The 26006-nt window shown below is 35.3% G+C and overlaps 1 protein-coding gene across 1 annotated transcript; it reads right to left on the bottom strand.

Moving 5' to 3' along the window:
* Positions 1-586: 586 nt before the first annotated feature.
* On the bottom strand, positions 587-18743 carry LOC306879385 (nerve growth factor-like). Its single transcript, XM_079432281.1, has 3 exons — positions 18574-18743; positions 2399-2511; positions 587-1483 (listed from the first exon to the last, which is right to left on the bottom strand). The coding sequence occupies exons 2-3, from the start codon at positions 2472-2474 to the stop codon at positions 870-872; spliced, it is 690 nt and encodes a 229-aa protein (XP_079288407.1). The 5' UTR covers positions 2475-2511; positions 18574-18743; the 3' UTR covers positions 587-869.
* Between the last annotated feature and the right edge of the window lie 7263 nt (positions 18744-26006).

The raw sequence follows: 26006 nt of genomic DNA on the forward strand, positions 1-26006 counted from the left end.
TTCCAAACCATTTTAATTTGATAAGATGATATGTTTCAGAGTCAAGATATTTAACAAGAACATGTAGGCCAGTAGACGTCTGTAAGAAGTCCCTAAGGTTAAGAAAACCCTTGACAATACACTTCTTGCAACTGGGCCCAGGACTTTTTTAAACATTGGTGACTGACTGACTGACAAGCTGTCTGTGGAAATTTGTTCACAGGAGGGGCATTCCACATGGACATCAGCCAAAAATAAAAAGTCATTCAGTCATTTTGTTTTCTTTGGAATAATGTGCACCAATCAATAATACCATGAACATGTTTTAGTTAGTAAATTAGGTTACTTTTAAAGTTACACTGACAATAAGTTCATCCAAAAGTGAAATTTCTGTCATCATTTACTCACTTTCATGTCGTTCCAAATCTGTATGACTTTATTTCTTCTACAGAACCAAAAAATGACAAAAGGTCAATGCAATTATAATGAACAGAGACTGAGGTTTTCATGTACGAGTAAATGATGACAGATTTTTAATTTTAAGTTTATTTAACTCAAAATGTTTCTTTAAAATGACCTCATTTCCTAATATGCACAAAATAAACTAGACAATAATGATGCGGTTTAATAAATAACAATTACCACACAACAATGTACATGTTCTCGTACTGCTGCAAAAGAAAACAATTATCTTAAGACAGAAATGCATAAAAAAGAACTGAAAAAGTCCATCGTAGCGTCCTATGACAAAAACACATATTTATCCTCCTTAGATGGTCTGTTTTATGTCAGGAGTTGTCATTAATGGTTTGCACAAGGAAAATGTCCACCATCACAAAGAGGAATATGAGTTTGATATCATAAGGACGTGTTGGAAAGCAGCCAGTTTGTTATTGTCTCCAAGACTTTCGGCTCAGCACACACACACAAGCTACATCGATTCTTATGAGTCTCCACGCCACCAGGTTCTTGAATGAAGTCAGCGCTCGCACAAACGTGTGTGAATTGGTACAGTACGAGTTCCAATGGCGTGCATCGATTCCCAAACACCCGGATCCTCCGGTCCGCCCGCTGCTGCACGTCGTCTCAAAAAAGTACTGCTTTTTCTTGGAGTTGTTGATGATTACGTCGGGCAAGACGGTGACCTCGTTGCCCGAGATGTCCGTAGCTTTGGTTTTATTTCCCTCCCAAGTGCTAACGCTCTCACAGACGGAGTAAACTCCACGGTGTTGAGGTGCTCCTGCTTTTCTCTTCATCCTGCTCCTCGTCTGGTGCCCAGCGGGCTCTGAGTCGGGGGGCTGTTCACTGAACAGAACGCGGGGTGAGCGGTACCGTCTCTTGTTGAAGAGTTTAGGATCCACGGTCGGCACAGGGTCGGCCGTGACATCATGCTGTTCGTGGTCAGTGTTTTGTGGACAGATGTCACCTGGGCGCTGGGCAAACATCTGGCTGCAGGACAAGAGCAGCAGGGCTAGCATGGACCACCGCATGGGCTCAACGTGACCTGAGTATGGCACAGATTAATGTTAGATTTCATCACACAGAATAACATACAAACAAATATGATGCCAGATTTCTTTAGATTTTCTTCTGCATAGCGATGCACAGACACTGGCTGATAAAGGTATACAGCAAAAGAATGGTAGATAAACAATATGATGGTTGAAATCTGTAGATTTAAAAAAAAAAAAAAAAAAAGCTCAATAAAGCTCCAAACTTTTTTTTCTAATATATATTTTACACACACACACACACACACACACACATATGTGTATATATGTATATATATATATATATATATACACATACACACACATCTGTAGCTGAAAGTCTTATTTATATATATTATATTTGTATATATAAAATATTTTTTCAGATACCGATGGTCATATGGTCACACCTAATCTACTTTCTGATAACATTATTAAGACACATTATAGTGAATATACAGTATAAAACCTAGTTAAACAGTTTTAAGTATCAATTATCTAATATAATACATTTTTGAACGAAAATACTCAACAAGAGAATGTTTTATAGTCTTTTCAACTGAATATTTTGACAGTACAGTGATATCAGATTGGTACCATAATAATACCGAATGATTACCATATCTATAAACTATACAAATTTCACTGTAATTGTTTAGCATTAGCTGTATACTCCAAAACTATGGTAGTACCATGGTACAATATCCAAATTACTGTCCAATGGACTTTTTGGTACTTTTTGTTGAATCTGGGAGCCAGGACTATATCCTATAATTGACAGCTATTCAAGCAGTAGAAATCCCTCATATCAGCACAGCCTGAACCTCCGCAAACTAGCATAGCATAGCTTTGACTTTTTAAAAATAGGTTTATATCTGCACTTTACACAGGTAATCTTGTGCTAAAGAGGAAAAAAAGAGTATGTGTACCTGTGAAATGTGTCCAGGTGAACTGTTTTCTCCCGTTTGTCTTTAGCGTAGCTCTCCTGTGCTCCTCATGGTACATGTATCGACCAGCGTGGCATCTTCTGCTTCCAGCTCCTCTGCAGAGAGGTACAGAAAAGTATGAAGCAAGCTGTAATTTCACATAATTACCATTTACCGCACGCGTATCACTCATGCAGCGTTGGATTCTAGTGAATCGATTCATACAGACAGATTTACAAAAAATGATTCACCAGACCCAGGAGGGGAGATATGTTAGATTAGGCCTTTTTTCTGAAGACAAACATCTAAAATTGACATCTCGCTGCCGTCAAGGAAAAACATTTGTCATATTAAAAAGATCTCCTATTTCTTTCCTACAGGGAGAAACTCCTCATCTGTCCAAATACATTCCTTCCATGAATGTATGGGTGAAATGCTGGGGGAAAAAATGCACATTTCAGACCATGTTTCAGCGGATAAGTAACATCTTCTATGAGTGATGTAGTAATCACTGTCAAATTACTGCTCAAGCGTGACGTGCGCAGACAAACAAGACAGACCAAAACCCAAATGTGACACACATCAACTTACACCCCACACCCAAACCATCCGACTGCCACAACATACACAAACCTCCAGAAAATTTCTTTGGATCTCAACCTTTCTGTGTGGCTTATGGAGGTGGTCTAAGAAATCCTCAGCCACTGACCTCAAACTCATTAGCTGTGATAGAGACAATTTAACACGTTCCGTCTGGCATAGTTGGTGTTATCGCACTGACACAAAGAGCCGAGCCAGGCGGTGCTCTCCTTTCAAAACAGTCTGCTTTCATATGGTAACAGTTCCTGGGTGGCAAGGGTTTCAGTGTGTAACGTGAGCCCTTCCAAAGCACACATACGCACGGCCTTATCTGCAGCCAGAGCTATGGATTCCAGCGTCTGGAGGGCAGCTTTCTCTAAGCACTCATGTGTGGCAGAGCTCAGGGATGAAGCGTGGCTTTGTGCTGGCCCTGGGTCTGTGGACTAGTAGTCCGTGGACACAGGCAGCATCTGCTTTAGTGCACACTGAAGACTTGTGCTACAGTCTACATTGCTTCATGGGAAGCTGTCACATGGCATTACGTAAAATGAGAATCATTGAGGTTTAGGATAAGGTGAAATGGCAGGCATGTTCTGACCTTCCTGCCAAAAAGAAGCTACAAGCTAGTCAGATGAAACTTGTTTTCAAAGTATGAAAAATACCTAGATAAAAAACATGGGTTCAATTCACAGTGGCAAACAAATTAACTCAACTGTATATAAATTACAGCGAAGATGCATTATTTTTGTGCAGTTTTTGCTATGTTCTAATATATATTTCACACAGCCACACAAAATAGTATATAGTGTGTGTGTGCGTATATATATATATATATATATATATATATATATATATGTGTGTGTGTGTGTGTGTGTGTGACCCTGGACCACAAAACAAGTCATAAGGGTCAATTATTTTAACTGAGATTTATACATAATCTGAAAGCTGATGCATGGTTTGTTAGGATAGGACAATATTTCTGTCGAAAGGATAGGAAAATCTGGAATCTGAGGGTGCAAAAAAAAAAATCTAAATATTGAGAAAATCGCCTTTTAAGTTGTCCAAATGAAGTCCTTAGCCATGCATATTAGTAATCAAAAATTAAGTTTTGATATATTTATGGTAGAAAATGTACAAAATATATTCATGGAACATGATCTTTACTTAATATCCTAATGATTTTTGGCAAAAAAAATAAAAATGGATCATTTTGACACAATGACACACACACACACACACACACACACACATATACATATATGTATATGTATATATATATATATATATATATACAGTCATGGCCAAAAATATTGGCACCCTTGGTAAATATGATCAAAGAAGGCTGTGAAAATTAATCTGCATTGTTAATCCTTTTGATCTTTTATTTAAAAAAATCACAAAAGTCTAACCTTTCATTGGATAATAAGAATTTAAAATGGGGGGAAATATCATTATGAAATAAATGTTTTTCTCAAATACACGTTGGACACAATTATTGGCACCCCTAGAAATTCTTATGAGTAAAATATCTCTGAAGTATATTCCCATTCATATTCACAATTTTGAGCACTCCAGGGTGATTATGAACATGAAATTATCCAGCCATGGCTTTGTGTTTCACAGAAATATAAATAGGAGGGAAAACAAAGCCCAAATTCCCTTAATCATCCATCACAATGAGAAAAATCAAAGAATATATTTCTGATGTGCAGCAAAAGATAATTGAGCCTCACAAATTAGTGACATGGCTTTACGAAAAGAGCTAGAGCAGTGAAAATGTCCATTTCCACCATCAGGGCAATAATTAAGAATTTCCAATCAACATAAAATGTTACGAAACTGCCTGGAAGAGGACGTGTCTATATTGTCCTAATGCACGGTGAGGAGGAGAGTTTGAGTGGCTAAAGACTCTCCAAGAACCACAGCTGGAGAATTGCAGGAAATAGTTGAGTCTCAGGGTCAGAAAACCTTAAAAAAATAGTCAAACAGCACCTACATCACCACATGTTGTTCGGGAGGGTTTCAAGAAATATTCTCCTAGCTCATCCAAAAACAAACTCCAACATATTCAGTTATCAGACACGACTGGAACTTCAAATGGGACTGGCTTCTATGGTCAGATGAAACTAAATGTTGTGGGCCTATATTTCTGCTGGAGGTCCTGGACATCTTGTTTAGACGCATGGCATCATGGATTCTATCAAATACCAACAGATAAAAAATAAAAAATCAAGTAACTGACTCTGTTAGAAATCTTATAATGGGCCATGTTTGGATCTTCCAACCGTACAATAATCCAAACACAAACCTAAAAAACAACACAAAAATGGGTCACTGAGCACAAAACCAAGCTTCTGCTATGGCCATTCCAGTCCTCTGACCTGAACCCTGTAGAAGATGAGTGAGGTGAACTGAAGAGAAGAAGCACCGTCATGGAGCTGTAAATCTGAAGGATCTGGAGAGATTTTGGATGAAGGAATGATCTCTGATCTCTTGTCAGGTGTTCTCTAACCTCATCGGGCATTATAGGAGAACATTTAGAGCTGTTAAACTGGCAAATAGAGGTTTCAAAAAGTATTGAATAAAAGGGTGGCGTTAATTGTGGCCAATGTGCATTAGAGAAAAACATTTATTTCATAATGATATTTCCCCCCATTTTAAATTCTTATTATCTAATGGAAGGTTAGATTTTTGTGAATTTTTTAAATAAAAGATGAAAAGGATTAACAATGCAGATTAATTTTCACAACCTTCTCTGATCATATTTACCAAGGGTGCCGATATTTTTGGCCATGACTGTATATATATATATATATATATATATATATATATATATATATAAATATTTGTTTTTTCTACAAATTATATATTCTTTAAAAATATAAAATGACTGAATACAATAAATTGTATTATATTTTTTTTTTACAATTAACTTTGTCAAAATAGCCCTAGTCTCTATTATTTTATGGCTCCAACTCTTTCTTCCATGTAAGTCTACAACATTTTCCACTTGTTTGATCATCTGCCAGGAGAAAATCATAAATCATATTAGTATGAGTTGTATAATTACAGAAGGAAATTTGTTAGGATATAAAGAACATTTATTTAGGCCGCTTGGCCACAATGACAAAGCCGGCTTGACAGCAATTGAAATTTCAATGCCACAAATATAGTTTATCAATGTTTCCCTGACAAATTTATGATTGTTAATATAACCATAATGCACACAAGCACACTCACATACACGATGGCTGGCTGTATGAGGTCTGTTATGAGATGGTGTGAAAGACTTATTGGTGTTATATGGTGCTGGTGTTATTGACAACAGATGGTGATGAATCCAGATGGGGCCATATAATCAGCTCTGGATATAGAACTGGACATTATTGTACCATCACATAAACAACCTGTTAGCAATTATACAAAGATTTCCATATCTCATCTCCACTAGACATAAACAGCCATGTATGACTTACATGTGAAACATGATCAAACCCCTGACCCTAAGTTTTAAACTTTGGTGAGTAACACCATTAGTGCTACAGACATAACAGATATCATGCAGCTCACTGACGAGGTGTGCTTTTACCTTTCTAATGAAAAAAATCCAGGCTTAAAATCCATGCCCAAGTTAGTGTTAGGGTTATCAGAAATATCATAATTGTACATACATAATTAAAGGAATAGTTCAGTTGAGTTTGTTTATTCATTGGAATGGATTTGGTGAAATGTAGCATTATCACTTGCTCACAAATTGATCCTCTGCAGTGAATGGGTGCCGTCAGAATGAGAGTCCAAACACCTGATGAAAATATCACAATAATCCACACCACTCCTGTCTATCAATTAACATCTTTTAAAGTGAAAAGCTGCATGTTTGTAAGAAACAAATGAATCATTAAGACGTTTTATCTCAAACCGTCTCTTCTGGCCCGTTGTCCTCTCACATCAATATCCACCAATATATTCATTTAGAACTGTTATGGACTGTTTTCACTTGCAAACAGTACTTGAGCAGTATGACTTTTTCACTGGAGAAAGCATGTTATGGATAGAGAACTCATATTTTAGCTGGAAGTGACGGTTTCTCTTAATGATGGTTTTGTTTCTTACAAACACAGATTTTCACTTCATAAGACATTAACTGATGGACTGGAGTGGTGTGGATTACTTGTGTATTATTGTGATGTTTTTATAAGCTGTTTGGACTCTCATTCTGACGGCACCCATTCACTGCAGAGGATCCATTGCTGAGCAAGTGATGTGATGCTCAATTCTCCAAATTTGTTCTGATGAAGAAACAAACTCTTCTACATCTTGGATGGTCCGAGGGTGAATAAAGTTTAAGCAAATTTTCCTTTTTGGGTGAACTATTCCTTTATATATAAGATATATGAGTATAAAAACCCTAAATTAACAGTGAAATAATCTTGAAACCTTGAATATGTGTCGAAGAATATGTAATGTCAAATCTGCATAACATACTATGGGCATAAGTTTTTATTCAGCTAAAAACTCCTACAGCTGAATGCACACACCAGTGCATAGTGTTCTGCAAACAGCCACCCAGCAGGTCAACATGATCAAGATGAAGGACCTGCTCTTCCTGTGAGGACTGGTCATCACAGTGGAATGCACACACATCACTTCCTCTGTCAGAGTGAGTAGCCAGAGGCTGTATGTGTGTGGTACACAGTGTAAGGCTCAGGCTATTGTATCAGACAGGTGCTCAGGCCTCCCCCAGGACTGCCTAAAACAGTCATTTTTGTTTCTTGATGAACAGATATGACAGTTAAAGTTTAGTCAAGTCAAAATCTATTTATCAAATTTATACAAGCTCCAGAGAAGCACATAAAGAGAGAGAATCAAAAGAAGTAGGGCTCAACAATGAATATATATTTTTGTTCACTGACACAGTTAGGTAGTTAGTTCAGATTGTTGCTTGCCCTTATTTTTGAAAATTATTAATTCAAAGGTTTGAGGTCTGTATGATTTATTTATTTATTTTTGGAATAAATTAATACTTTTATTCAACAATCAGGGGGCTGAAAGATATTTATAATGTTACAATACATTTTTATTTCTATGTTTTGAGCTTTCTGTTCATCAAAGATAAAAAGAAATGCTTCTTGATCACCAAACTAGCATATTAGAATGATTTCTGAAGGATCATGTGACACTGAAGACAAGTAATGATGTTGAAAATTCATCTTTGCATTACAGAAATAAACAGCACTTTAAAATTGCAATTATATTTTAACCGTTAATTTTTTTTAAATTGTAACAATATTTAATAATATTACTGCTTTTACTATATTTTTGGTAAAAAAAAATGCAGCCTTAGTTAGCATAAGATACTTTCAAAAATATAAAGAAACATCTTATATATATATATATATATATATATATATATATATATATATATAAATCATTCATAATTACACCACCATTCAAAAATTTGGACCAGCCTTAGTTAGGATAATTCTTTATAAAATATATTTCTATTTTTCATTGAATATTAACAGAAACTATTTTCAACTAACAATTTATTAAAATATTTATTGGAATTTACATTACAATTTACAAATAATGAAAACTATTGCAACATTGGCTGTAATGTAACTCCGTTGCAGCTGTAAATTTCTAAATGCATTTTTGCTGGAAAATGAGGACATACATTCCAAAACATTACTCATTTGTTTATAACTTTTGACTAATGCTAAATGATGCTTCCAAGACTATCACAAATCATTTAGACAGAACCTAATCCAAATCAGCCGACCAGATAACGTTACTGTGGAGATGTTGTAAATTCACAACAACACTATTCAATACATCACTGTAAACCAAATGTGTATGTTTGCATAAAACACAACCAGTGATTTAAAAAAAAGGATATTTCCTTAACCTAAAACACATCATAATGTAGATATTGCAGTGCATAATTCAAAATATGTGTAAAACACCCTGTGAAAAATCAATGATTTCCTTCATATTAACAAAATATATTGTGCCCTATTTTTACAGACTTAGAGAGAAGATATAGCAAAACATGCCCTGATCTCTCTCAAGATATCTATCTTGTTGATTCCCTGTTTTCAAATTTCAAATGCATCAATGGTCTCATAATGAGCATCTTCCGTTTCCTTTCCAAAAACACAGCTGAGACTCTCTTTTGTTTTCAGAGTAAAGAAAACAGGTTGACTTTTCCCACAAGAGAAAGAGTCTGAGTGCTTAAATATGAAGACATCAGTGTAAAATATTACTCACATCTCCCAAGCGTAAATCCAGATCTCCTGTGCACTTCTCTAAACCACCAGCTGTGTAATTTAACTATTTCAACAAATTCCCTCAATGAGAAACAGAAGCTACATCATTTACTTGGACAACAGTGGGTGCGCTGGCGCTTGGGACAGCCCTGTGCGGAGGCCCCCTCGCTGTGTTGAGTTATGGCTAAATTTGCTGATTTTTACTCTGTGTAGAAGCCACATCTAAGCAATGAAGACTGCAGGACAGAGAGGCGGACTGAATGTATTCACAAAAAACTACAACTATGCTCTAATGTTGATTCACATGCACAACAGGCAGACAACAAGATGATCTTGTCAAGCTTGCCAGATTTGTTCTTTCTAAATTAAAAAAAAAAAAAACTGAAAAGATGATCCAAAACCATTTCAGTACATAAAAGTATGAGAATGCATAAAAAATAAACTGCAGAAGAATAACATCACATGAAAGAGTAGAGACTACATTTGATAAACTTTGATACCATTAAAAAGTTCATTATAAAGTATGTTTATAAGTCATTTATATTATGAATATTTATTTTTTACTTCATACACCTGAATTCGTTTAGTAACCCACTTGTGCCGCCCTCTTTGACATGATTTGTCTAGATGTAATACATGTTTTGAACTGAGCTTGAGTACACAAGTATAAAGGAAGTCAAAGGACTTTTATTCACTAAATTATTTTTGTTGTTTGGATTTCCAATAGTTTAGCATTCAAATGTTTCTATCAGATACTTAACCTGAGATTACATGATGATCTTGTTTATTAATTATTATAATTAATTAATTGATTATGAGTTATTATTATTATTATAATTATATTATTAATATTATTATTAATAGAAAAAAAACTTTTAGAAAAAGATGTATTTTTAACTTAATATGAACTTTTTTCCCCATATAAGAATCAAGTTACAAATCCATCAGAAAAACAGTGTCTAAAAATATTTATATTTTTCATTTTCATTTACAGTAATTTTCTGTAACATATAAGAAATACTTTACTTCACACACTATTTTTACACCTGAGACCAATTCTAATGCATGAGAGCCCTACATGTTTATTAATATTTTTAAAAATAACTATTTCTTTAAATGAAAATTAACATTATAATTTTTTACCATATCAGAAACAATTTAAAATGGTAAAATATAAAAAATATTTACAACATATTACATATGGTTTTTTTATGGTTTAATTTTTTATTATTATTATTTAACATTATAAACTGTTACCATATAAGAAACTATTTAAAATGGTAAAATATTTAAAATTCATGATTAATGATTTACAAAACTCCATGATAACCCTACGTTAAATATTTATATATATATATTTTTTTTTAAATAAATTTATTATTTTCATGAATTATTTGCAAAAGCCTATTTTTATAAATGTATTAATATTTTGAATTTTTTACATAATTATTTACATTATTTCAATACTATTTCATACCTTAGACCTGATTACCATGCATGATGTCACTTTGTATGGGCGTGGCCTAATCAAATTGTTTGTAGAAGCTGCCAAAAACATGGAGTAGAACAAGGATTTACCTCATAAGTAAAACAAATACATAGCAAATGCTTTTGTGTGGGCATCAATTCAAATACTTCACCAATGCCTTAAGTCTTATAAATAATGATGTTTTAGTAAATTTGCTTGCACTGACAGTCAGCTATCTTATCGACAACTATACTTGAGAGAAAAAATGCATTCATGGTGAGTTGATCAAAGGTATCACTGCACTGCATTGATGCTCCTGGCCAAGCGAATGCTTCTGTAGGATTGCATGCTGTCGGCTAGCTCCGGCCTGCTTGGAATCCAGAGCCTGAGATTTTCTCTTGTTTGCCCTCTGGATGTTATTTTGCGGAAGCTGTCTTAAAAAGCATAATAGCAGGCAATTTAGACCAACTGACAACTGTCCAATTTTCTCGACACCCTTCCTGTTTCTCTGTGTAGAGGTGTGCCAATTAAAGAATAACTGCTACTGAGTAACTGTGGGGAAATCGCAGGCATGAAGGCAAAGAAACCTAAATCTGACCGCTTCTGTCAGGCTATTTCAATCTAAAACAGATGTGCTGGATCTTCTGACCAGAATCAGGAGGTCTTGGTAGGTTTAGGAACAAGCTGAAATATTTCCCTTTGAGTAGCATGAATTAGAGACTAAAAAAGCTCTGCACATCATTTCAAGGCCTTGTTTTTTCTATTTGTCAACATATACAGGACTTAAGTAGGTTATAATTTATTAATCCAAGCTGCTAATGTATTAATGCACAACGTTCTTGTTGGTATAATACAGATCACAAATTTCAGGCTTATACAATCAGGAATAGTTCACCCGAAAACGAAAATTTTGTCATCATTTTCTCAACTTTATGTCGCTCCAAACCTGTACGAGTTTCTTTTATGTTATGTTTTATGTTGAACATAAAATAAGATATTTTGAAGAATGCTGGTAATCACACAGTTGATGACTTCAATAGTATTTTTATTCCCCATGAGGGTGAGTAAATGTCATTTAAAAGCCTTCACATTAATATTTATTCATTTATATATCTATTTCTGCCATGCGGAAAAAAAATTATTTACATTTTTAATCTAATTCTTATTTTTTTCTCAGAATTCTGAATTTACATCTCACAATTCTTTTTTGTTTCCACCATGGAATAAAAAAATAAAGTAACTGTGACTTTTTATCTCACAATTCTGAATTTTTTCTTGCAATTCGGAGAAGAAAAGTCTGAATTGTGAAATATCAACTGGCAACTGTGAGCAAAAAAGGCTCACAAATTGTGAAATAAAAAGTCACATGGTTTTTTCATGGTTGAAACAAAAAATAATTGTGACATGTAAATTCAGGATTTTGAGAAAAAAAGTCCAAGATTCCAGAATTGCGAAACGTAAACTCAGAATTCTGATTAAAAAAAAGGCAAAATTGTGAGATGTAAACTAAGAATTCTGGAAAAAATGTCAGAATTGTGAGATGTAAATTAAGAATTCTGATGGGAAAAAAATAAATTAATTCTGAGATGTACACTAAGTCTAAAAAAAAAAAAAAAACTCAGAATTCAGAATTGTGATATAAATATATTTCTTATTTTTATTTCCATAGTGGAAAGAGGATTCCATATTTATTCAAAACAACTTATAAATTAATTCAAAAATACATGCGAACAATGATTGCATTTTCTGAATCTGAACGTTTTAGCCCAAATAGTTGTGTCTCACCTTTCAAAGCAGAGCAGAAGACCTTTGCCAGGACAAAATACATACAGTATTTACATTGTTTCAACACTTTTGGCAGGTGAGGAGCGACTTTACAAGCAAGCCTGAATAAGGTTCTGGATGCCAGTAAAAGAGCGAAATGACATCAGGAACAGTTAAGTATGAATTGTTAACAGTCCTGAAATAAACACTTGGACATTCTAACCCTCGCAGTCACGAAAGCAGCTCTCTCCATGGCTGGAAAACACAGACATGAACGGTATTTAAAGAAACTGCTGCAGCACATGGGTTTCACCTGGACAGTCTCATCACTCGCTTTAAACCATGTTTGGTATCTGCTGTGACAGGGTACAGACGGACTGATGCTTCTTTAGAATAATTATCATGGGTGGAGAACAGCAACTGTTTTGGAATGCAGACTTGATTCCTCTGGTCTTAGGGATTTGTGAGATTTGGCCTCAGACTTGTTTATTGCTACACTCGAAATACACCTTAGAAACAGACAAAGTTACTGTCTCGGCAGCTAATTCCACTGCATGTGAACTAAACGACATTTCTGCATTATCTGTAAGTTGTCAAACTGTTTAAGACCACATCGTTTGGTCTGTGCGAAAATCTATACAAGTTTTGCCCATCGTATATTGAGGGATTTTAATTTAAATAGTTTTAATTTATACATAACATACAATAATGTCATTTTAAAATATAACAATAATAATAATAATGCAATTATAAAAATGGAAAAACATCTATAATTATCATATAGATATTTGTTAAAAATTGTACAAGAACAAAAAAATTGTAATAAAATTGTAAAACAGTAATACAAAAATAGTAAAACATAGATGAATGGATAGATGGAAATTAATGTCAGTAATTTTTTTTAATTAATACTTTTATTCAGTGATCGTAAAGGCTTATATATTTAAAAAGTATACACACATTCAGTATAAAACTCAATTAGATATGAAAAATTATATATAGCCAATTTATATGATGCCTTTGACATCAAAGTGAAGTTTCTTCACCCCTGACAACAGAGTGAATAGTAAAGCTATATCATCTATCAACAAGTCACGAGTGAAAACTCATTTGGAAAAAAATAAGGGCTGAGGATGTTGTGAATCTGTCATGATCAAACAGCCCGGCTTTGCTTTGCGGTGCACAAATCCTGAGCCCGAGGCAGCGTGGTGAAGTTAGTGCTCCTCTGGCCAATCCCTGCTCAAGCTGTTTTCTTTACAGCCCAGTTCCTCCCAGATGTTCTGATTTACACTGGGCTTCATGGTGGATGTATACAACTGTCCTCAGCCGCTCTAAATATTGAAATTTGTTCCAATGTTAGGATGGTGAAAATAAATCCTTGTCACATTGGAAAAGATCATTCTTCCACAAGTAAAATAAACAGGGCTTAAAAGGTGCTGTAAGTGATTTCAGCTGTCTTGCTAACTTCCGTCATCTTGCGAACTTCAACCACGTTCCCTCTCTCCAAAGACATGTCAGCAAACTAAATAAAAGGTGGTCTGTAATACCAGGAGAAAGCTATTTGTAAGCAATTCCATTCATATGAATGGCTCGGCTGCTGCATGCCTGTCTGGAAAGTACATAATTTAAATTTGCCATCTTTGCTCATGGGCTAAATGCCATGTGACTAATCACTCTGGAGCCACAGGAAATGAAGGCAGGCAATGTTGATTGGTTGATGGCAAGAACACGCACAGACTTCATCACTAAGACAAATGTGATTTCTCAGATAAAAGAGTCACGTTCTTCATAGTGTTCCAAGAAAGCCACTTACAGTATCTAAAGTTAAAGCAGGAAATGAAAGACCTGTTCATAGGAACTGAAAAACCCCAATGTAAAAGCATTTTATGGCAGAAGTGAGCGAGATGTTGTAAAACGCTGTCATAACATAACATACTTATCTTGTTATAAAGTGATATCATTGCTAAACCACAAAAGAATGACTGATTTACAGCCACTAAACAGCCACCTGCCAAAAAGAGTTTGATCAAAATACTGTATTTGCCTACAAAATCGGCTCTTAAAGTATAGTGATGACCGGGCGGTGTGACTCTATACACTTCTGATTGTAAAAATGTTGATATCGATACTGTAGGTAAGTGCCAAAAATCTATTTAACAATTTGAGTGGAACCTTTATTCCATAAATGTATAAAAAATTTATTTTCTCTATTATGGTTTAAGAATGTTCCCAAGAACATCTATTGCTTCAGTGGAAGCAATAACATCTAACTTTATACATATATAGGTGTTTCTAATAAGCCGACTTGGTGCTCTTATTACCATTTATGTTGAGAACAGCTGCTTAATATATTTGTGGAAACTGACATAATTTTATCAGGATTCTTTGATAAATAGAAAGATTATCTGAAACAGATTTTTTTGTAAGGATATATCTTTCACGTTCAATCAATTTAATTCATCCTTGCTAAAAAAAAAATAATAATAATTTCTTAAAAAAAGAAAAACTTTTCAGCATGGATACATACATTTTCAAAAGTAAATGTACCATTTTTGTTTGTGAATTTCTAGTAAAATAAAATCACTATAATTTGATATATATCATTACTGTGATTTTAAAAAAGTAGTCATTTGATCATAGCACCCACCCCTTCCGGGAGTGAATGGTTTGTCTTCCTCAGATATAATGGTCCATTTAATTCTTTCCCTACAGGTGCATTCCACTGACATCATTACCACCGAACAAGACGTGACACCGCAATTACAGCAACTACAGTACGAGCTTGTTATGTCAGGTTTGAGAGCTAAACTGCAGGGGAATTAGAAGTTCAAGTCCTTAAACACACAGCTCCCTGAAGCCACACACTCCACCAGGTTGAAAAGAGTAAATGAGGCTGGCGGCGATCCAAGCCTGAGATAAAGGCCTCCAACACGTTCCTATAGTTTACAGAGCGCGGCATAAAAGGATGTGTCAGAGAATATTTCACGGGCAAACACCTGCATCTCTGGAAACTATTTGGAGGAGAAATGGTAAATATGCTAGATAGTTTACATCAAAAATCAGATTTAGAACGGTATGGGAACTGGCGGCATACATTTAGAGCGCTATTTATTGGAGTGCCTTTGAATTGAAACCACGTGTTAGGACACTTTAAAGCTCTGTCTCTGTGTTCTTCAAAGGGAAAAGAGACAGAAATTACCCTTGCCTGTTACACTCTTCTTTGCCGATAACTCCCAAGAACACGCATGAATCCCATTTAGCACATGCTTGAAATTTATCATACGGTAAACAAAGTTTTTTCCTTCCGTGCCCCTTCAGTTCTTATTTCAAACACCTCTTGAAACCATTTTGACATCGCAAATCCAGGTGTTAATTTCTATTTAGTCTGAGCTTTGATAATCACCTTTCAGTTCCCCTTCACCCCTCGCTCTCGGGGTATTTGCTTTCACAGATTTTCTCGCCCATTTCTCTTGTTATTCTTCAGGTAATCCCTGGCTCAAAGGAGGAAGGCCCAGGGTCATCACCAATAATCCCCTCAAGGTTGACACCATAAACCCCTCTGAAAAGCCTCGGATGGTTGTGGGAAAGGGGTCAGGTGGACTAAAATCCCAAAGAGAGTGATGTCTTATGAGTCAAGTCAAGTTTTCCCCCTTTGTTCAGTTCTTGAATTTCAGGCCAAATGGAAATTTTTTCCTTTTGTGAGAACGTGTTGGCAGATGTTGAAATTTGAAAGTTACGGCCAGTTTTAAAGTACCTGATGGGCCTCGAAAAATATTTCAAAGCATATAGACAGAAGTTGGGAAGCAGCTTTTGATTTAACAATGTCCACGTACACACTGCAGCTAATTACTTGTCACTTGTCTTTAGGAGTATTTAATTTCATTATGAACTACTCAGAGTTCAACTTACAAAACTGACAGCCACATTTTACAACCTAATTTGATCCTTTAAAAAAAATCTATAAATTATGAAAAATTATGAGAAGACTATAAAATTATTTTTTCAGTTGAAAAAACAAAAACAACTTTCTGATAGAAGTCTTGTGCTCACCAAGGTTGCATTTATTTGACCAAAAATACAATATTTTTTTTTTTTTTTTTAATATTACTACAATTGAAAATTTCTTAAAAAAATAATACCCCAAACTTTTGAACAGTATGTCTTTTATAGCTGATACTGCTTCAAAAATAGTTAACAACCAACATTTTAAATATTTGGCATTCATGTTTCTTGCTTACAACTTAGAAACACAAAGCTATTTCTATGGTAATCACTATGTCAACCATCTCAAATTCAAGATGCAACACCTGTATTTTGTACACACGCAGAACAATAATTTATTTTTAATTGCATTTAAATGCTGTTCTCATTCCCAAAGCATATGTGTATGTGGCCTGGTAGCCCTAAAAAGCCTGTTGAGTACTAGGCCATTAGTACAGATCACTTGGATCAGCTTCTCCTACCCAAACACTGTCCTTTCTAAAAGAGAAATGGCACAAGAACTTGGATCCTCATTAAAGTGCAAAAGACAACCTGTTGTGTTCAAAACATGAAGCTGAAAGTGTGTCAGGTGTCTGGAGAACATCATGGTGCATGAACCTGGCTTTCTCTGTGGCAATTGACCCGAATAAACATCTGGCTAAACAGCATGAAATGTAAGTTAGTTTAGAGACTTACAGTAAATACTTAAAAGGATAGTTCACTCAAAAATTATACTTATGTTGTTCCAAACTCTGGAACACAAAAGGTGAATATTTGAAGAATATCTAGGTCACAGTATTCAATATAATGAAAGTGAGGAGCTGTCAAGCTCCAAAATGACAAAAAAGTACCATATAAGTAGCATACTATATAGTGCACTATACCAAAACGTCTTCTGAAGAACAGACAGAAATTTCAAATCATTCACTTAATATCTAAATATAAGTCAATAATGGCTTAAATTTTAATCTGTTTCTAATACAAAGCATTCAAAAGGCTTTAAATCTAACAGGGAAGTCAGATGAACTACTTTTATGATATTTTTATGATTGTTTTATGGTGCTTTTCCTTTTAGAAGCTCACAAACCCAAGTTCTCATTCATTATAATAGCATTTATAAATACCTGTTGTGTTCCATGGAAGAAGGAAAAGTTATAAAAAGCTTGGAATTATGTGAGGGTGAATAAATGAAGACAGAATTTTCATTTTTTGTGTGAACTATAGTCTTTAAAAAAACATAGAAGTATAAAACACTTGATAATTTTACACTTTAAAATAATTTAGCATTTTTATTTTATGGCATGTATACAAGCTGCACCATCCTTACAAAAAGTCAGAGTGCCTCACAAGAATGCTAATGTTTCATTGCTTCCATGTGTATGCTGTACCACACATAGAATGCCTTGTAATGACTGGTACTCATGAATCAGTAATGAGTGATGTAGGTAACTGAGATGGCTACAGTCACGTCTGCCTTACAACACAGAGAAAAAATTATGATTAATAAAAAACGGAGAGCGCTGAAAGTTTGTGCACTTACAAGATATGAAAAATATGGAAGGTATGTCTGACCTGATGCTACATCCTCAGCAGTGTATGACTGGAGGTAATATGAGTCATGTGTGAGTAGAGGTTTGTGCATATGTGTTGGAGCTGAAAGCGCTGCTATGGCCCGTATCGCAATGGTAACCTGATGATCCTGAAGTTTGAAGGGAGGGGAGACCCTTTAAGCCCCCCAAAGATGGGACAAATGGGATTGTTGGTTGCCCCTGAAGACTGTGAATTAAGCTACTCCTATAGGTAGTGTTATAAACTCTCCCACATACAATTACATGCATAAACTCTGGCTCTGAAACTTGCACTTTTTTCTGTATAAAGTATAGAGAGGGATAGAAATTTGGATTTTTTTTTAAAAAAGAGAAGATTACACAAAATAATTAAAAAAAAAAAAACTGTCCAGGTTAGGGTTTGAGTCTAAAACATTAAAGTGGACCAAGGTTCAACTAAAAATCTCATTTGTTTTAGCATTTTTATGGGCACAAAGTACTTCAGAATTTATGGACACAACTTCACTTGTAAAGTATTAAATGCATGCATGTGTTATCAAACTGTCCTACCTCTCTCCTCTTCTTCACTCTCTATCACTTCAGAAGGTTTATCAGATGATGCCTTATATTTATGTTTCAGTATTCCACTTTTGTTCCAATGCTTAATCCTGAATGGGGAAACAGAATGCTCTTGTCACCCAGTCCGAAGCAGCTCCTGTTGTTGAGAAATTGATTGCTGTGGTAGTTAGAGCCAGAAGTCCCCTGTCTTAGTGCCTCCTCTGTGGACGGGAAGCCACAGGTCCTAAAACCTGACAGGTTCAAGATTTTAGTTTACAATGGGAAGAAAGTAATTTTCACTTCTTTAGGTATGGCCAGGAGCCCATTTCTGCTACAAAATAAAAAAATAAAAAGGTAAATGCAACTTTTTTTTATCTCTGAATTCTGACTTTTTCCTCACATTTCTGAGAATTAGATATAAATTCAGAATGGCGAGATACAAACTTGCAATTCTTTATTCTGTGGTGGAAACAAAAAAAGGAACTGCAAGATTTAAATGCAGAATTCAGAGAAAACAACAATTGTATGAATTGGTAATTCTGAGAAAAAAAAAGGCAGAATTGCAAAATGTAGACTTAGAATTCCAAGAAAAAAGTCAGAATATAGAGAGTTTATAGTTGGGGAGTTTATAAACGCACAATTCTAAATTTATATCTCCTAATTCTGACTTTTTTCTTAGAATTGTAAGAAACAATGTCCATATTTTTAGATATAAACTCAAAATTGCAAAAAAGTCAAAATTTTGACATTAAAAATATGCAATTATCAAAAAACTAGTGCTATCAAAATTAACGTGTTAACGCGGGCGATTAATTTTTCCAGTTTAACGGCCTTAAAAATATTTAATGCGGTTAACACAGGGGTGGATCTAAGGTTGCACCCCACTCACAACTGCTGCTGCTCTCTCTTTTTTCTTGAGAAGAATTGCATTTTTATTTAGATGCAGAACTTTTTTACGCCATATCAAACAGAAGACTTTTCAGATGCACACTCCAGCTTCACTTCAGCGCAGAAACATTACAGGTGACCAGAAGCTTTCAAGAAGTGAACCGTGATCAGATGAGATGTTATCAGTCCATATGTCAGTAAAAACATATTTTCCTGTCCTGTCTGCTGTTATACTGTACTCGTAGCGTGTGCTCTTCAGTTGCACGCACAAATACGACGGCGCATGCTGTAGTCTATTTAATTTCATATTAAAGCATGAATTAAACTATATAAGCATGCATGATAGATCCACATCACATTCAGCAGCGGCAGCTCTTAAAGTAATAGCAGCCAAATAACCTAGTAACCAGCTGCTGTGAAATCAGAGGAAATCAATAACTTTTGTAGATTTAAAGATTCGTTTATATTTAATTTAGTTTTTGACAGATTTATTCAATTTCTGTATATTTACTTGCTGAAGGGCACAGGTAAATGTCACATTTATTATAAAGGGTTTATGTGAAGACTGTTTTAAATTCACTTAAATTAGAAATTGTTGTTTTTTAAAGTCTAATAAATGTTAAAATTGATAGCTCTCAATTATACTGTAATGTTGAATTGCTAATGGTTAAATATTAGGGAGAAAAAATAATTTCGTAGAGACATTAGTACTGATATCAGTGACACTCACCTTCAGTCATAAAAAAAGGTGCCATTAAATATTAAATATATACTGTCTTTATGTTTTTTCTACATTAATTTGAAGATTGAATGTGAAATGATTACAGTACAAAAAAGTATATTTAAAAACATTAATGTTAGGTGAGTATAATAACGACTAATTTCAGAAAAAAATGTGTGATTATTTTTATAATTATAGTTATTTTTTTAATCGATTGACAGCACTAAAAAAAACAAAAGTAATTCATCCATCTCTTGGGCTATATTGCAAGTCTCCTAAATATGATATGCCATGCCATAAAGAAATGCTGAGTGACTCAACTAGTCCTAACTCTTTGATTTGTGTTTGTTGAAGGATTGCAAAGAGTGCATATGCCAACCTCTTAAAATAGCAAGCTGAAGACCAAAACATCACAAAGACACAACAGCAATCACTGGAATTTCACACCTGACACCAGCAGTCACAAATCCAGTGATAGACCGCATGACCTTAGAGACGTCACCTCAACATCACTACTTGCATAAAACAAAAAGAAAAATCTATTTATAACTACAATACCAATCCTAATCCACTTTCCATATAATTTAACAGATCTTTACATCTGAATCATTGAAGTTCCTTGTCTCTGAATAAATAACAATATAGTTATTTTCAGCCAGTTTAAGCCCTTGAAGTCAGGTAGATATTATAGAGTTCATCTAGCAAATAAAAATGTGTTTAAGAGGTCCTTCAACCCCAATGCAATTAAGATCATTAATTCAGCAACTTTTTAATCAAGCAGTGTGTAAGGCTTGAACTGTATCTTTTTCATTTCATTTATGTTATGTGTGTAACGTGACTAGTTATTGTGATTTTATTGGTTCCAGTGGTCTTTCCCGATGGCTGTCTAAGTGGCGGGGTCCTCACTGGGGATCTGTCTCTGGCGCTCATCTCGGTGTCCTGGACTCTGCTGACATTCAGGGCTGTAGAGGTCGTCTCTGGGTGCTGATCCACCATCTGATCTGGATACGGACTGGATCTGGTGACTGCTGTGACCATCTGGGCTGGATACGGACCGGATCGGGTGGCTACGGTGACTAGGGATATGTCCCCAGGGCTCATCCAGGTGTCCGGCCTCCGCCGACAATCAGGGCCACATACATCATCTCCCGGCGCCGATCCACCATCTGATCCGGACACGGACTGAGAAACAGAATACAAACAGACAAATTTTAGCGTAGATGCCATTCTTATTATGATGTAACGAGTACATCATGTGTTATGGGGAGTGTTCCCGGTTCCAGTTAATCTAATTAACGCAGCCTAACAATCCTTTAATGGATTTGAATAATAGAAGTGTATTCGTGTGTTATGTGTAAGCCAGGTTAAAGAAATGTGTCTTTAATCTAGATTTAAACTGACAGAGTGTGTCTGCCTCCCGAACAGTATTAGGTAGATTGTTCCAGAGTTTGGGTGCTAAATAGGAAAAGGATCTGCCACCCGCAGTTGATTTTTATATTTTATTATTATTATTATCATATGGCCAGAGTTTTGAGAACGCAGGACGGAGGACTATGTGATTAGAGCTCGCTCAAGTACTGAGGAGCTAAGCCATTCAGGGCTTTATAAGTAATTAACAAGATTTTAAAATCTATACGATGTTTGATGGGGAGCCAATGCAGTGTTGACAGGACCGGGCTAATATGGTCGTACTTCCTGGTTCTAGTAAGTACTCTAGCTGCTGCATTTTGGACCAACTGTAATTTGTTGATCAAGCGTGCAGAACAGCCACCCAATAAAGCATTACAATAGTGTAACCTTGAGGTCATAAATGCATGAATTAGTATTTCTGCATTTGACGTTGAGAGTATAGGTCACAATTTAGATATGTTTTTGAGATGGAAAAACGCAGTTTTAAGGATGCTAGAAACATGGCTTTCAAATGAAAGATTGCTATCAAACAGCACACCTAGGTTTCTAACTGATGAAGAAGAATTGACAGAGCAGCCGTCAAGTGTTAGATAGTGTTCTAGGTTATTACATGTGGGGTTTTTAGGTCTGATAATTAACACCTCTGTTTTTTCAGAATTTAGCAGTAAGAAGTTACTCGTCATCCAGTTTTTTATATCGACTATGCATTCCGTTTTTCAATTTGGTGTGTTTTACTGGGCCGCGAAGAAATATAGAGCTGAGTATCATCAGCATAACAGTGAAAACTAACACCATGTCTCCTGATAATATCTCCCAAGGGTAACATGTAAAGTGTGAAAAGTAATGGCCCTAGTACTGAGACTTAAGGTACTCCGTACTGCACTTGTGATCGATATGATAACTCTTCATTCACTGCTACGAACTGATAAAGTTATACTATACTATACTATAGGTAAAATTCCATTTATATGGCTTACCGCATTGTAACTGAACAATTTTTTGTTGGTGGAAAAAATGCTAAATAGCAAAAGTAGCATACAAAATAGCATATGGTTGACATTATTTTGTTGTTTACAGAACTGTTGTACAAACGTAACTCCTGCAATATTGCTTAAATTAAAACTGCTCTTGTGACGTGCAGATTCAGAGAGTTACTTGCACAGGATTTCTGAAGTCTTTGCTACATCCTGAGGTAATTCCAAAAATGAAATATAATTATAATGGGATTTCTATAACAAATTACATTAGACGAAGCATTCCAGTGCAAGTCGGGCCTTGTTAGTTCAATGCCATTTTGCAATATCCAGATTTGTCAAGGCTCATTTGCACAGCAATGAAGCTGCCCAGCAACACATGTTTGTTTACATTTTGGGGCCAATCAAATACTCATAAACATGTGTTTTTCCATCTGATGACTGAATTGCAACACTCTCTAAAACATTGCATTTCACGGCAATAGAAATGGAGGTACAGAAAACAATTTGCCAGTTAACTTTGTCAGTTAACAACGTTTCACAATTATTCATCAGAAAAAATAATGATGCTTGTCTTGGCAAGAACCACACTAATAGACATAAGAGAATCTCAAAGAACAGAGCATCCAGCAACAGATATTCAGCTCAGTTTCTCAATATAATATCAGCACGGTCTGGATCGGTTTTACACTGGAGGATGGAGGTCACTGTCAGCTTGCTGTTTGTGTTTGTCAAACAAATACATGCCACTCTCACTCCGTTTTTTCTTCAGGCTATTACATAAAGGTCTCACTTTTCATTAATGGAGATGGAGTAATGGATTCTCGCAACCGCACAGATGTGCAAGGTCGAATGAGGTGATGTATAATGATGTAAAAATCAAAGCACATTGCAATCTATAAAAATTTCCTCCAAGGGTGATTTAACTATATACGTGATAGGAAATGGTCATGTTTGCAAACAGACAATCAAGTAAAAGACTGGAGGCCTTATGTAACAGTGTAAAAGTGATTTTGAGGTTTGTAGGCCATGGCATTCCAAACAGTTTAGTTTCTTGTTGCTATTGGCATGGGCTCAGGACTCTTGTTTCTCTGCTGTTTTCAACAACAGCAGGGAAATAAAACCAAGAGTCTGGAAGAAGGTGATCGGCATAGTTTCAATACAGACATTGGAACAAAAACATGGGCTGACGAATAGAACACATCTGAAGTGATCACTCTCAAGGAAATTGTGTCAAGGTTTTAACATCTAATCATATTACTCCTGAACTAGTCTTTCTGGTAACATCTGGTTGACCTAGAAGCTTATTCTGGCCAAGAACCATCCAAAAAATCATCTGACCAACATACTGTAGTATGTTTGCTGGTCTAAGATGAAGCAAAATCCTTCTAAAACTTGCCAAAAGACCAGTCTTGCCAGATGAAGGGGAGTAAACGATGACAGGATTTTCATTTTTGGGTAAATCCAAATCCCTGCTTATTTTGCGGGGATGTTAAACCCTGCCAAACCTGAGTCAAGGTGCATTCATCTTTTCTAATATCCTGTTCAGGCCAGGAACAAACTATTCCTTTCTTCATAATTAAATGGAACTATAACAAACACCGGTTAACAAACCTGAGGAATAGATGGGTGGAGGTAAATATGTATTATTGCCATTTAAATTGGTTTCAGGCTCCTCTTCATATCAGTGATCAAGACTGTTGTACAATCTATTGTGTACTAGGTTTTGTGTAAGACCCATATATTAATTCCTGCTACTGCCATGTGATCTGTAAATGTCATCAAATGTCTTTGAGTGTGAAATAAGTAATTGGATAGGAACATACTGAACATATCTGACAAAGACAAATCACCTTGCGTCTTGTATTCAGATCTCCATAGCCACATCTGTGTTTTGTGAATGTATTATGCGATATAGGAAGCGGCTCAACTTTCACAGTTTTGAGGAATAAGTGCAAATGGACCTTTTGCATGGACGCAATCTGTTCGCATTTATTATCCACCTCTGACTCGCAGTCAGATGAAAAGAATTACAAGATCATTTCCTATTAATTTCCCCCTCAAAAATACACCCAGAATGAATGAAAAATAAATTCCTCGGTTGCTTGAAATTCTTTCATGAAAATAATCAGTAAGGATTTTGAATCAAGCATGAAAAGGAGGATTAATATCTTCAAAAGACATCAAAGGCAGTACAGTAGCACACGGCAAAGAAAAAAGGGGGAAGGAGTGAAATAATCTATATATCTATATATGAAAACCTGGAAATAAGAGGTGAATTTTAAAAGTATGATTTCCAGATCTGCAAAAATCATAAAAATTCATAAAATCTTAAAAGTCATGGAAATTTCTATATTTATTCTACATTTATATTTACGTGTAAACACATGATTTCTGTCAGCTCATTCGATATCTGCCATTTTGACATCAAAAATGGAGATAAAACAATGATTTCAACGTCTCCTGTAAATGCATTTCATATGGCTGTCGGCTTTACATGCAAATGCACTCACTGTGACAACACAGAAAAGGGATCCATAATTGGAAAATCACACAGATGTACTGCATCTCAACAATACCATTTATGTGACTCAAACACACAGCAGCGTGAACAATACTGAACTTATGCACTCGAAAACTGAACTTATGCACTCCCCCCATTCTGCACTTGAGATGAAGAGTGGCTAGGAAAAGTCATTTCCTCTGAACGAGAGCATGAGCCAAGTGTTGTTCATAAGATGAGAAGAAAGTCTCCTCAGCTCTGCAGATTCTCAAGACTGCCATACAGTCAGAATGAAGGAATTCAGACTCCGAAGACCAAGAATCTGCTGCCAAAAGACCCTTTGACCTTCTCCTTGAGCCATCAGAATGGACATCATTTCACTCCTGACAGTATCTGTGTTGTGTCAGACGTAAAGGTCGATTTCCATGCTGGATTTCAGTTTCCTGACAATAACGTGGACAGAAATTCACAAAATCCCGCCATTTTGTGTTCTTTGGAACAGACAACCGCCTCTTTGAAAATATTGACTTTGAACGTGTTCGGTTGATTACGTCAATGAGAAACAGAGCTTTAGTACAGTTATTTCAATAATGACTGGAAATCCATGTGAACTACTTGGTAGGAAGGAAACTCTTCATGCTGACATATATTATTACAAGACCACAAGAGAGAGCATACTTATTTGATCCATCAAACTCTTTTTGTTCAAATGCTACCAACATTTTTTATCTTAAACACTATTAATAGTCTTTTAATAACCATATAATCTTCTGGAGAATGTTGAAGAAAAGTAATTTTTAATTAATCTCAGCATTTACAGTATGACATTACAGTATTAAAGCTGAAGTGTGTAATTTTTCATTACTCTTTTTGTTTGAGGCCAACATACTTTGTCAAGCAATGGAAAACAGATGAGTGTTTATAGTGTTTACACACTTCAAGTTCGTTT

This window comes from Barbus barbus (genome assembly GCF_936440315.1).
Source record: "Barbus barbus genome assembly, chromosome: 13".
Classification (NCBI taxonomy): domain Eukaryota; kingdom Metazoa; phylum Chordata; class Actinopteri; order Cypriniformes; family Cyprinidae; genus Barbus; species Barbus barbus.

Coding starts and splice junctions, on each gene's coding strand:
- LOC306879385 (XM_079432281.1), bottom strand. CDS start 2,474: ATGTACCATGAGGAGCACAGGAGAGCTACGCTAAAGACAAACGGGAGA. Junction 1,484..2,398: donor CACCTGGACACATTTCACAG/GTACACATACTC, acceptor TGCCATACTCAG/GTCACGTTGAGCCCATGCGG.